Source organism: Lepus europaeus, chromosome 15 (genome assembly GCF_033115175.1).
Source record: "Lepus europaeus isolate LE1 chromosome 15, mLepTim1.pri, whole genome shotgun sequence".
Classification (NCBI taxonomy): Eukaryota; Metazoa; Chordata; class Mammalia; order Lagomorpha; family Leporidae; genus Lepus; species Lepus europaeus.
Window position 1 is genome coordinate 26868417 of NC_084841.1, and position 13865 is coordinate 26882281.

Sequence of the window (13865 nt, forward strand, 5' to 3'; positions counted from 1 at the left end):
ACTGACTAATTTTCAAATATTGAACCAGGCTTGTCTTACATCACTGAAATAATTCCCACGTAATCAATGTGTCTAATTTTACTTGCTCAAAATGTGTTTATTTATTTTGCATCTAAATTCATGAAAAATATTGTTCTTTAGTTTTCTCTTGTGTATTTCTTTAATCTGATATTGGTACCAGGGAAATAGTACCTTCACAAATTAGAAAATGCTCCTTTCTCTTCAGCTTCATATGTTTATGATTCTGGGTTGTGGGTAGGTCTTTTAGCATTTGAAAAATATTGTACCACTTTCTTTGGGCCTCCAGAGTTTCTGAGGGTAAATCCACTGTCATTCAAATATTTTCCCTCCCAGAGGTGAGGTGTCATTTCTCATTGATTTCAAGATTGTCTTTAGGTTTCAGAACTTTAATTATAATGTTTGGCCTGGATTGTCTTTGGTTTTATCCTTTTTGGGATTTCTCTCATATTCTGAAACCAAATCTGGAGTTTTCAGCCATTTTTCCCTTAAGTACTTCTCCAATCCCCTCTGCTTTTTTCTGTCCTGATAAATCTGAAAACAGAAACCTAAGAGATTATAATCTTCCGGGTCCCTAAAGCTCTGTTCTTTTTGTTTCTTTTCTCTCCATTTAGAAAGCAAAATTTCAATCATTCTACTTTTCAGTTGTTTTCTTTTTTTAGAAATGAAAAAAGCCAAAGCTGGGAGGTTTCCCAGATGTGTGGTAGGAACCCAGTTAATTGAAACATCACTGTTGCTTCCCAAAGATTGCATTAACATGAAACTGAAGTCAGGACTGGGAATTGGACCTTGGTTCTTTGCTGTGGGATATAGGAATCTCAGCCATGAGGTTAAACGTCTACCCCATGTTTCCAAGCATCAACATGTAAATAATCATGGCCTTGCCTTTTCAAAATTAGCATTCTGTTGTATTGCCCCCACTTCTCAATCATTTAATTACAAGTAATTCACTTACCTTCTCTTTCTCTGAATTCCTGACTTCCAAGGAAACCAGAATATATTACATTTATCTCTGGGATTATTTTGTGAATATATATATAAATCATAGTACCTTAAAAATTGTGTAGTTCAACTCATTCATTTTACAGATGAAGAAACAATTGTAGAGAGGTGAAGGGATTTATCTAAGACCATAATACTGTTCAATGGAGATGTCAGAGCACACTCTCACTTTCTCTAATTTTAAGGCAATGATCTGGCTTTGTAATGCAAAAAAATATTTTGAATAGTTTAAATGTTATATGAAAAATAAATTGTGAGTGAAGCCAGGCTGAAAAGGCCAGGTTTGGAACAATCCATTCTCCAGGGTTCTTCCCAGGCATCCCTCTTTTCCAGTGCACTCAGGGAATGCCTTGGCAGTTTTCTTCCTTCTTTACAGGGAGGACATGCAGCAACGTAAATACATAAGGGGCAGGGAGTATACCTCAGCTCCTTCCATGGCTCCCCCACTGAGATTCCAATTAGTATAATGTTCTCTATCTATGATTAGCAAATACATCGACAAAGGAAGTTTCAAATAAGTTGAGATCTTTTCTCCATAGTAACCCTGTTACTTGGTGACTTCAGAATTCTCCTTACACCTTCATGAAACCTGCCTTTCAGCAATTCATCTCATCAAATTCACACATTTTTGTGATAAGTTAGACATTCTGTTAACTGATATTTGTGTGACAGTCTTTCTAAGTTTATAGCAATTTTAAAATTCTTATTTACTCAATGTTCTCATTTAACACATGTAAGTAAAATAGATCATTAATGATAGATATCTATTACATAAGGTTGTTATGAGGATTCATTAATGCAGTGAATTCAAATCACAAGGGCATAAAGTAAGGATGCAAAAATGTTAAGTTTTTGTCTTTGGGTTATATTATAATTTCCTAAGAATTAATCAGGGTTTATTCCTGAATTTAGAACTGAGTTAAAGCTTATCTCTTCATGCTGACCTCATTCTAGTAGATAGGATTACATTGGTTTGATCTTGTGATGTATATGGCATCCAGTGGTCAGGGCAGAGGAGATAAAGGACACTGTGGAGTATGTGACTGTACCTATTTCAAAGATGAAGAAGTGGAGGTCTAGGAGGGTGAGGCTCAAGCCTGAGAGAAATCTGAACCTCTTTCCCACCAGTTTAAAGTGTTTTCCATTCCCTCTCATGACACTGATGCTACTACAGGGCAAGTAGATAGATCTTCAATTCCTTGGCCCTTTACCTGTGCCCAAGTTCATGGGCGATGGTGAAAGCAAGTGGGAGTCCAGAGTCTTCATTGATGTTACAACTCCGGTGAGGCTGGCACATTCCTGACAGGTGCGACAGACCCAGGGTCTCACAGGGGCGATTGGCACCAGCACAGATGTCTTTTCTGCAATCAGAAAACAGAGATACTTAAATGCCCAAGAAAACCTCTAAAAAACATCTTGGAAAAAATTGAACATAAATTCACATTCAATATAGTCTTTAAAATATGCTTTAAAATTTTTAAAGTCTATATGAGTATAGGGAACAATTTAATTTATCAGGATTAATCTGAGTTCACCTCTAGATTATCGAATCTCACTAGCATTTTTAAAATGTGGGGAATCAGGGCAAATGTTTCATTTTGAGTTGCTTTTGTTCTTAATCTCAACAGACCAAATTATATGATTTGGCCAAGGGAATGATTTTATTGAAAATTAAACAATTTGAGGGGATGGTGTTGTGGCATAGCAGGCAAAGCCACTGCCTGCAATGCTGGCACCCGCCATGAGCACCGGTATGTGTCCCGTCTGCTCTACTTCTGATCTAACTCCCTGCTAATGGCCTGTGAAAGCAGTATCAGATGGCCCAAGTGTTTGGGCCCCTGTTACCCCCATGGGAGACCTGGAAGAAACTCCTGGTTCCTGGCTTCATCTGGAGGGAGCGAACCAGCAGATGAAAGCTCGCTCTCTCTGTTTTTCCCTCCCTCCCTATCTCTCCCTTTCTCTATGTAACTCTTTCAAATAGGTAACTAAATCTTTTTTTTAAAGCACCTAATTTAAACTTTTAAATAGAGAATAGGTAATTATCAGAGTCTGAATCTTTCAAATATGAATAAAAATACGAATGTAAATAAATATAAATATGAAGCTTTTTTTTAAAATTTTTCTGAGGTCAGTACTCAAAACTCATCTGAGAACGTTTTTCATTCATGAAAAAGTCAATCAATCCCATTAACTCAGAGGTTAAACCAATTGTCTACTGGCCCCATTACACTAACAATATTACTTGGCCAAGGAATGTGAGCAAGTGTAAACACTTGCACATACACTCCCTGGCATCTTGCTTCCTCCTTACACCATCATTCAATATTGCCTAGCCAAGGAAAAAGAAAGCAAAGAACTCCAAGACCTCAGAAGATACTAGTGACAACTTTCATATATAAAAAATGTTCCCATATATTGATGAGTTCATTTCAATCACCAACAAGAATTTTGAAAGAGTCATTAATTACTCATTTGGGTTTTTTTTAGTTCCAGAAGAGCTTTTTGCCAAGAGTGTAGCACAAATAAATGTCAATGAAGTTTGGAACTTTAGTGAGATGCAAATGATCCACTCACAGTGTTTGCATTGGTACCATTTCTAGCAACAAATGCTGTCCTGCTATTTGTATCCATTGGGCCATGAAGAAGATACAGGTGGCAATAGCTGAGACAACGGGACAAAAGAGAGTAGCCCTGGGTTCAGCATATGCACCACAGACATGAATCCCCTCTCTCACTGATGCAGTTTCTGGGTTGTGCTAGCCATACAGCCTGATCATCGAAACTGCTTCTGGGACTGTAAGAAGAACAATCACTTTTCCAGCTCTGCTGCAGGATGTGTTTATATTATTTCACTCAACAAATCCAGGTCTGCATGAAGCCTCTGGGAAAAGATGAAGGATGCACATTGTCTTTTCCTTTTTGTACAGCAGGAGGTCAGGTCCATTAAATAATTATTTATAAAGTACCTACTAAGTATGTAGCACTAAGAGGAAAAGGGGGAGAGGAACAAAATAATTGTTAAGAATACGGTTCTTGTGGGCAAAAGCTTAATCTTCCAAAAGCAGACTATCTCTACCTTCTACAGGCAGAGAAGTCATTATTTAAGAGCAAATATGCCTCAATATGCAGCTTTAGCTGCACATGTGGATCACAGATAGGGCATGTCCTAAGCTAAATCCACCTTCTACTCTATACAGAACTCTGCTGATGGGGATCTCAGGATAGTCTCCTAGAGGCAAAGCTTCTGTCATATCTCCTTTCCTCCTTGCTACTACTTGTGTTTTAGACCAGTTTTAAATGCGGGTAGGGGAACAGTAGATAGTGCAGTGCTGCTTTTCTCTTTGCTCCTTCCTAGGGCACATTTGGCAATGTCTGGAGACAATCTTGGTTATCCCAACTTGGAAGAGAGTGTTACTTCCAGAGATGCTAAATATACTACAATGCACAGGACAATTCCTCATAACAAAGAATTATCCAGCCCAAAATATCAATTGAGTTGAAGTTGAGAACTTCTGAACTTGAAATAACCTCCATGGTCTAGGAAGGCCCTAGGTGTGTGTCGTCCTTGTTGAGGACAGACTACCCTGGACTGTGTCATCTGTCCCATTGACAGAATCACTGCAGTGCAGAGGGTGTCTATCGGGAATGATAATCAGTCTGCAGGAGTGGGTGCTTGGTGCAGCAGCTAAGTAACTGCTTACAACCCTCACATCCTATACTGAAGTGCTGGATTCCAGTCCCTGCTTCACTTCTGATCCAGCTTCCTGCTAATGTATAAACTGGGGGTAGGGGGGCAGGAATTGATAGCTCAAGCCCTTGGGTCCCTTGCCACCCACATGGGAGACCCAAATTGAGTTCTAAGATTCTGGCATCAGCCTATCACAGCCCTAATCACTACAGGGGAAATGGACTAGTAGATGGAAGAACTCTGTCTTTATTTTTCTGCTTCTCAAATAAAAATGAGAGCTAATTAATTTAAAAAATCTCCATCCCATCTAAATGTCTGCCTTACTGTTTTGAAACTCCAACTATCAGAATCATTCCTTTGACTGAAAAGTATTAAAATCTGGTAAAGTGAAAATCTATTCCAAGGGGAGTCATTGGCATAAACCTATAGTAGCAGGCTTGTGAGACTATGACACTTTAGGTAGATAAGTGGCTCCCTATGAGTAGGTTGGTGTAGGCATTGAATGTAAGCCCTTGAGGCTCTAGGTTCTCTGTGGCTGAAAAGTCTCCTCTACTACACATCCCTGAATTTCTAGATGTCTCTGAATCTGTGTAAAGAATCCATGGATAGCTTACTTTTCCCCATGATAATGGAAGCCTTTCTTTTGTCTAGATTAAAATAGCGCCTGATATATAGTAGGTGTTCAATAAATACTTACTGAATCAATGAGCAAACATAGACTTCTAGGATCATAGTTTTATCAGAAAGTTAACTGGCTTTTCATTGCTATGACTCCTGTGTTTTTTTTTTTTTTTTTTTTTAGCACAATAGGCTTCATCTGTGATCTGAACAAAACCGTATTTTCATGGAGACAAAAGGCAGAAAGCTGTAGCAAACCACTTTCTATTTAGGGGAGGACATATTTACTATACCCTGTCCTCAGCATCAGTCAAGGATGGGTTACAAAAGGTAGATTTCTGTATTATAGCTGCATGCTATAAAATCAGACAGATTTTTAAAAAATAAGGCATTGGACATTCCATTGGTCAAAATACAGGAGTCTCTGATGAGGATCTATAAACAAACTTCCTGAGTATTTATAATCCTGCATGAAGAAGCCAGTTTTAAAGATGAGGTCATCATTGGGGAAGGAAAAAGATCTGCCTTTTGCCAGGTTATTCAGTTTCTTAACAAGGAGAACTTTGGCTTTGAAACGTTAGCAAGTTTGTTAACCTGCCTCCTCCTCTGGCATGGGAGTCAGGAACTGACTAGAAGGATCATTGGTACTACCTTTACAAATGACCAAGAGCAGGAAAGAGCAGTGAGAATCGCATGAGCTTGAGTCCCTGGGAAGCCTTTACAGTCAGCCTTCCCTCCCTTGCTGTCCCTGGGTTCCACGTAGTCTCTGGTGTACCTGGTAAGGAGGACGGCCACATCGTGATGGACAGGGCTGAGATCACTCTTGGGATTGATGCTCTTCTGCCACTTGCAGAAACTGGATAGTGTCTTCTCAGCGTGGTGAACTATTTTCAATCCTTGCTGGAGAAAGAAGAGGAAGTTGGCATAGGGGAATGCACTGTGGCCAGGGCATTAGGCATGAGTCCCCAGTAGCAACCAAGAGAGCTGAGCTCGGGGTGGGCCAGACATTTGGCAAGAATCTGGCAGGGGACCCTCTACTCTAAACTTTATCCTCATGACTTCCACTAATAGAATCTGAAAGGGAGAATTCCAGGACAGAAATTATCACTGGTACAAGCAGCCCTTGAAGAGAAATTAGCTATGAAAAAGTAATAGCTATTTGAGGTTTTATTTCTAGTAGTTCTCTGCATCTCAACCCAATATAACTCCAAAGAGGTATTTTTATTTCTAATGTAAAAATGAACAGATTTCTAACAAAATGCTTCTTCTCATGAGATATCTTTTAAGGCTGGGGTTGGACTGGGTGTTTCCTTGTCCATGGATTCCATCTTGCAAGATTTGGCACCTGTGCATGAAGAGCAGAAGGTAACATAATGTCTCTATGCTCTGAATACTGTAGAAGATGCCCCAGCCTGTACACTAAAGGGCTTTTGATGCTCACCCCAGCCCCTAGATCATCCATGTGGCTCACACTTACTACTGAAGATGGGAGGGAAGGGAATGCCCCAAATTAACTTGAGTAGCACCTGTCCAATGGGGGTGAAGGAAAAAGGGATACTCAACTCTTGAGAGAGACTTCAGTTAAATTTGCATTTCTAAAAGAATTTCCTTTCCTTTACCCAAGTTCTCTCAGGCCTCCATATAGAGCTATCCCTGGTGCAAGCCGGATTCTTATGGGAGAATGTTGACATCCACTGGCCCATCCTCATCTGGATCTATTTCTCTGACCTCAAGCCAAGAATTTCAGGGCAGTCTCTGCATCAAACTATAAGGTTGCTTCTCTGCACTGGGTCTGAGGATTTCTCAGGCATTGGGCCTGAGGGCTCCCAGTGCCTACTAAAGGCTTCCAATGTGTCCTACTCAAATTGATTGAGTACTGTAGACAACTTTCCTTTCACAAAACATGGAAAGGTTCCTTTTATGCATGCAAACTCATGGAACAGCTGAGCATAGATAATTGGAATAGAAGAAACAGACTTCCTAGTTTCATAATCATCATCATTGCATCATCTAGCAGAATGAAGTGTTATGGAGGAGGAAGCATTCTGGGAAATGAATTGGGCAAAGAGAAGTCAGTTTCTTGTCCAGTTATTCAAGCAATAGACTCATGATCTATCCTACATGGGAACAAAGAGTCTCCACTCACCATAAAGGAATGGTCAGGTGGCATAAATCATGAATGAAAGGGAGAGAAGGGAAGTGAAAAAAATGGGAGGGAGTGAAGGGCAGAGGAAGGGAAAGGTGGAAAGGACAGAAAGAAACTTTTCTTACTTATTATGTGTTTGATACTTTCACATATGGTATTACATTTCATTTAATGCATCTATTTAGAATTATTTGTTTCAAAAAGGATAATTATTCACATATTATAATAAAAGAAAACCTCAAGGAAGTGGATAACTGATGGTCACTTGGCTCGGATATAGAATTAAAGACGATGAGATACTGAATTAAAGAATATGAGAATCAAGGTCCCCATTTGGAGCTTGTGATTGGTCTCTAGCCTCATAGGATAGTATTTAATTTCTACATCCTTTGACTGGAAAGTGAATTATTAAACAAAACCTCAAATATAATCAACAGATCTCTTGGATCTGTTTATATCCTACATTTCTTTCCTTTTTTAAAGATTTATTTATTTGCAAGTCAGAGCTACACAGAGAGAGAAGGAGAGGCAGAGACAGAAAGAGAGAGGTCTTCCATCCACTGGTTCACTCCCCAATTGGCTGCAATGGCCGGAGCTGTGCCAATCTGAAACCAGGAGCCAGGAGCTTCTTCTGGGTCTCCCAAGCAGGTTCAGGGGCCCAAGGACTTGAGCCATCCTCCACTGCTTTCCCAGGCCACAGCAAAAAGCTGGATCAGAAGTAGAGTAGCACTGGGACTCAAACCAGCACCCCTATGTGATGCCAGAACTACAGGCAGTGGCTTTACCAGCTATGCCATAGCACCGACCCCTCTATCCTACATGTCTTGATTTTGTCTTTTGGGGGGAGGTCTCCAAGAAAACACTCACTGATTTAACAATACCATTTACAATTAACCAATAACATTACAATATATATTTGTTGTAAAGAAATGAAATATTTAGGTATACGTTAACAAAACATGTATAGAATACATGTCTTGAAAAAATGCTGATGAAATAAAGACTTAAATCAATGGAGAGAGAAATTGTGTTCATGGATTCAAGGATTCAACATAGCGAAGATGTACTTTTTCTGAAAATTGATCAATAGCTTTATAGCAATTATCACCAAAATTTCAGCAAGACACACACAGCTCATTCTAGGATTCATTTGCAAAGGCAGGGTTAGGGGATGGGGGGATGGAGAGATGTTGTGAAAGGATTCAACATTTCAGCTTAGAATGAGAAATAACTTTGAGATCTGTCTTGCAACATGGTGATTATAGTCACTAACAATGTTTTCTATGCTTGAAAATAGTTACGATTGTTAAGTGTTTTCACCACAGAAAAAAATGGCAAGCATGTGAGATAATACATGTTAGCCTGATTTAGCCATTCTTAATGTATGCTTATATATTTTAAAACATTACATTATACACCATAAATATATGCAATTTTTGTCAATTAAGTATAAAATGTGGGTGTGTGAGAGACAGAGCAAGAGCAAGAGCGAGAGCAAGAGAGAGAGAGACAGGGGACTTAAAACAGAAGAAGCCAAAGTCAATAGCCAAGAAGGAATTACAAGTGTGAAAGAAAGACTCTAGGTGGCAGACTCTAGACTATCTAGTTTCCTGTATGTCTTGATTCCCGATATTCTACGAAATAATAAATCCATATTTCATGGGCTTAGTACATTGAAGTTTATAAATTTCTTCCACATACTTCAAATCATTTGATCTTTCAAACAACTATGTGAAAGAGTTCTGAGAGAGATGATTAACCCCTGGCTACAGAAGAGAAGATGGTTACTCTGGTGACTAGAATTGATGACTAATAGTTTCTAAGTAGCAAAGGGCACCTAGCATCTGAAACTTAAGATTTCTCACTTACCAAGATTCATACTTGACAGGATTTATTCAACTACTTTATTAAGAATATTTCTGCATGATTGTAATTAGCTACAACAATAGTATGATATGGTAGTGTTGTTTTACATATTTAGTCCTTTTATATGTCTTCCATTATTTTATAAGTACCCCAAAGACTTCAGCTTTTCTATAATTCCCTACTTTGCTGTGGTGAATGGCAGGTATTCAAGTCCTACTGATAATTAAATGAAAATCTGAAAACTCTAGAGCTCCTACAATGTGTAGCAATGTTCCAAACACTTGTGGCTATTTATGAACTACAGTCTTTGTTAAACAAAGACAGTAACTTCTAAAAACAGCTGGATGACTGAAGATCTCATCAGCTCTCAGCCACATTCTCCTGACAGCTGTCATTTGAACTGAAGTGGCATTTGGCAGAAGTTTAAAGTCACACTCTATTAATTGGCTACAGGAGTCAAGGGAAGAATCTCAAAGAGAGCTCTTCAGAAATCATTAAGATTTTTAAAGGCCTTTGAAAGGCTTTTCTCATTTAGTATCACCATGCTACTGCATCTGTCTCCAATACCATTCCCTGCCAGCATTTGCTTTGTTGCATGCAAAATGCTAGGAAGCAGAGCCAACATGACAAACTCACTCCTGATATCAAGAAATAAATAACACTTGTGTTCTAAGAATTAGTGGACTGACTGTCCAGGTTGTTATGTGAGGACCTAGCACCTACTTTATCCTAGAGCTTGTTTCCTAGCTGATTATATTTTATATCAGTTGCAATTGTCCTGGAGCATCCTGATAAGGTAATTATCTGATATATTCCTCCCTCTTATCACTTCAACTCACTCTTCATTTATCAAATTTGTAACTTTACCAATCAGCACACAATGAAGTTCAATGGCAAATAGCTTGATTCAATAGGAACTCAAATTCTCAATTTCTGTGTTTTAAGACAGGAGCTGCCAACAGCAAGAGGAACCACCCCAGAATAAAAGGTAATCCATCTAAAACAAAATAAAGCATGCATTTTAATAAAGAGCTTTAAAGGCCAGCGCCACGGCTCACTAGGCTAATCCTCCGCCTGCAGCGCTGGCACACAGGGTTCTAGTCCCCTTTGGGGCGCCAGATTCTGTCCCAGTTGCTCCTCTTCCACTCCAGCTCTCTGCTGTGGCCTGGGAGTGCAGTGGAGGATGGCCCAAGTGCTTGGGCCCTGCACCCGCATGGAGGAAGCACCTGGCTCCTGGCTTCGGATCAGCGCAGCACGCCGGCCGTAGTGGCCATTTTGGAGGTGATCCAACGGAAGGAAGACCTTTCTCTCTGTCTCTCTCTCTCACTGTCTAACTCTGCCTGTCAAAAAAAAATTAGTTTTAAAATAAACCAAAGAACAAGGGTTTGCATTAGTTTGATAACAGAAAACCAATGGTCTGGGACCAGCATTGTGGCACAGTGGGCTAAGCCGCTGATTGCAAAGCTGGCATCTGAGTACTGATTTAAGTCCTGCATGCTCAGCTTCTGATCTGGTTCCCTGCAAAAGTGCATGGGAATTCAGTGCAAGATGGCCCAAATACTTGGTGCCCCACCACCATTGTGGGTGACGCAGATGGAGTTCCAAGCTTCTGGCTTCAAGTTGGCCCAGTCCTGGCCATTAAGACTATTTGGGGAATGAACCAGTGGATGGAAAGTCTTTTTCTTTCTTTGTTTCTCTTCTCCTATCACTCCCCATTTCAAATAAATAAAATAAATATTAAGAAAAATAAAAGCCACGGTCTGACTGTAGTCAATACGATTAGTAGGTGAAATAAGATTTGAACACATAAAATTGAGTAAAAACTCTATGTTCAGGAAATTACAATTCTTTTCAGTTCTTCTGGATTATTATGGTTTTTTTCTAAAGCTCTTCTCAATGAAAAAGAATCATCTTTCTTCCCCTAGTCTTTCTCTTGCACTGTTTCTTTTATACGCTGCAATGATCACATCATCTAGTTCTCCTTTTGACAAAGTCTGACATTACTCATGCAGGATGGAGATGCTCTCACTCAACCCAAAGTCAATCTTCCACAATGCATCATGTACCAATGGGTAAAGTCCAGGTACCACATTGAACATGCAATTAGTTCTATAATTTATGGTACGAATATCATGGTACAATGATAAATTCCATTTGCTTTGGTGACACATCACTCTGTTGGAGTTCTATACTGTAGCAGATCTATTGAACTTTTACTTAAATTAATATTAAATTTATTCTACATTTTTGAATACATGAAGCCATTAATATTAAAAGACAGAAAAAGTTTTGGATTAAAAAGTAATTAATGAAAACTTCAAGTTCAGATAATAAGGTATCATTTGCACTTGGGAAAGGAAGGAAGAAAGGAAAGAGGGAAAGGGAAAAAATAATCTTGACTTACACTCCACATTTATACAAAAAATTAACTCAAAATGGATCACAGGCTTAAGTGTAAAATGCAAAACTATAGAACTTTCAGAAAAAGTAATCACAGAAGGAAATATTGGAAATCTAAGTCTGTCAAAGAGTTTATAGACTTAACACTAATAACATGATCCATAAAGGGAAAACTGATATTTGGGATCACATTAAAGTAAAAAATTTTGCTCTGAGAGAAACTGTAAAGATGAAAATACAAGCTACAAAGTGGAAAAAATTTCTAAATCAAATACCTGACACAGGATTTATATCTAGAACATATAAGCAACTCTCAAAATTCAACAGTAAAACAATTAGAAAACAGGCAAAGATACATGAAAAAACCTTTCACCATAGATAGCGAATGAGCCTATGAAAATATGTTCCAGATCATTGATCATCAAGGAATTGCAAACTGAAACCACAGTGAGATATTATTACACATCTATAAAGAACAGCTAACATAAGAAAAGATAGTTATAACACCCAAATGTTAGTTATGATGTGGCAAAACTGCTTTATTCACACTCTTCTGATGAAAATATAAAAGGACATAGCCACTGTGGAAAAGTTTGGTAGTTTCTTAAAAAAAAAAATGTGTAACTGCTATGTAAACTAACAACTGCATCCCTGTGCATTTATCCTAGTAAAATGCAAACTTACATTTATGAAAAAACCTGTAGTTGAATGTTTATGCAGCTTTATTCATAATACATAAAAACTGGAAACAGACTCAGTGTCCTCAGTGGATGACTGGTTAAACAGGTACTTACCATGGAATACTATTCAGCAGATAAAAGGAATGAACTAATGATACATGCAACAGTTTGAGTGGTTTCTCCTTTAAGAGTTATTTATTTACTTGAAAAGTAGAGAGACAGAGAGGCATTAACTTCCATGTGATGGTTCATTCCTCAAATGGCCACAATAGTCAGGGCTGGGTCATGCTGAAGCCAAGAACCTGGAACTCCATCTGGGTCTCCCATATTGGTAGCAGGGGCCCAAGCACTTAGGCCATCTTCTGCTGCTTTCTGAGATGCATTAGGAGGGAATTGGACCAGAAGTGGATCAACCAGGACACGAACAAACACTCACATAGGATGCTGGCATCACAGATGATGGCTTAATGCACTGAGCCACAACATGGCCCCTATTTGGGTAGCTTTCAAAGGAATTGTGTTGAGTGAATAAAATCCAATTTCAAGAGGCTATAGACTTTGACATTCTATTTATACAGCATCCTTGAAATGATGAAATGGAGAACAGATTAGTTCAGGGTAGGTAGGTAGGAGAAGGGGTGGGACAAAAAGTATAAAAAAGTACCTCTAGTAGTGATGAAATTCCAGCTCATTGGTAAAAAAAAAAAAAAAGTGCCTCAATGGACCTCTGTGATGGAATGGTAATAAATGTTGTTTGTAAGGATGCTTACACAAATCTACACATGTGGAAAAGCTGAACAGAACTAAATATCCACAAATAGACACCAGTGAGTATATATGAAACTGGAAAAATTAGAATTAGATGTACTGTATAGATATCAATTTTCTGGTTGTGATATTGTACTAAGAGCATGCAAGATGTTAGACTTTAGAGAAAATTTGTGAAGGATATAAGATATTTCTCTGTACTATTTCTTATAACTACATGTGAATCTATAGTTGTATCAAAACAAAAATTATAAAAATATCCTAAAAATATAACTGAAACATGACTGGAGGTTTGGAATAGATCTTAAAGCAATCTCCAGTATAATTCTTTGTAGGTTACTTACTGATTAATATATGAGATCCCATAGTTTTGAAACAAAGAGAACCTATAGTCTTTCAAATGGGCTACAGTGGGTACAAAGAGCCCATGCTCACACACTTAATACCCTCACACATCCCTATTGACACAGACATACATACCCAAATACCCACTGTAAGGTTCAATTAATTTCACTGTTTGGGGGCAGGTGCTGTGGCGTAGCCAGTAAAGCCACTGTTTGCAGTGTCGGCATCACATATGAGTGTCAGTTCAAGTCCAGGAGTTCCACTTCCAATCCAGCTCTCTGCTATGGCCTGGGAAAGCAGTAGAAGATGGCCCAAGTCCTTGGGCCCCTGCACC

General features: G+C 38.8%; 1 protein-coding gene across 1 annotated transcript in view; it reads right to left on the bottom strand.

Annotated features, from left to right (window-relative positions):
* Nucleotides 1–13865, bottom strand: part of ADAMTS12 (ADAM metallopeptidase with thrombospondin type 1 motif 12) — a 333668-nt gene that overhangs the window by 118962 nt on the left and 200841 nt on the right. The window contains exons 6-7 of the mRNA XM_062211778.1: nucleotides 6102–6226; nucleotides 2232–2381 (exon numbers count right to left, since the gene is read on the bottom strand). Coding sequence (XP_062067762.1) covers nucleotides 2232–2381; nucleotides 6102–6226 — 275 coding nt within the window. The remainder of the gene's footprint in view (nucleotides 1–2231; nucleotides 2382–6101; nucleotides 6227–13865) is intronic.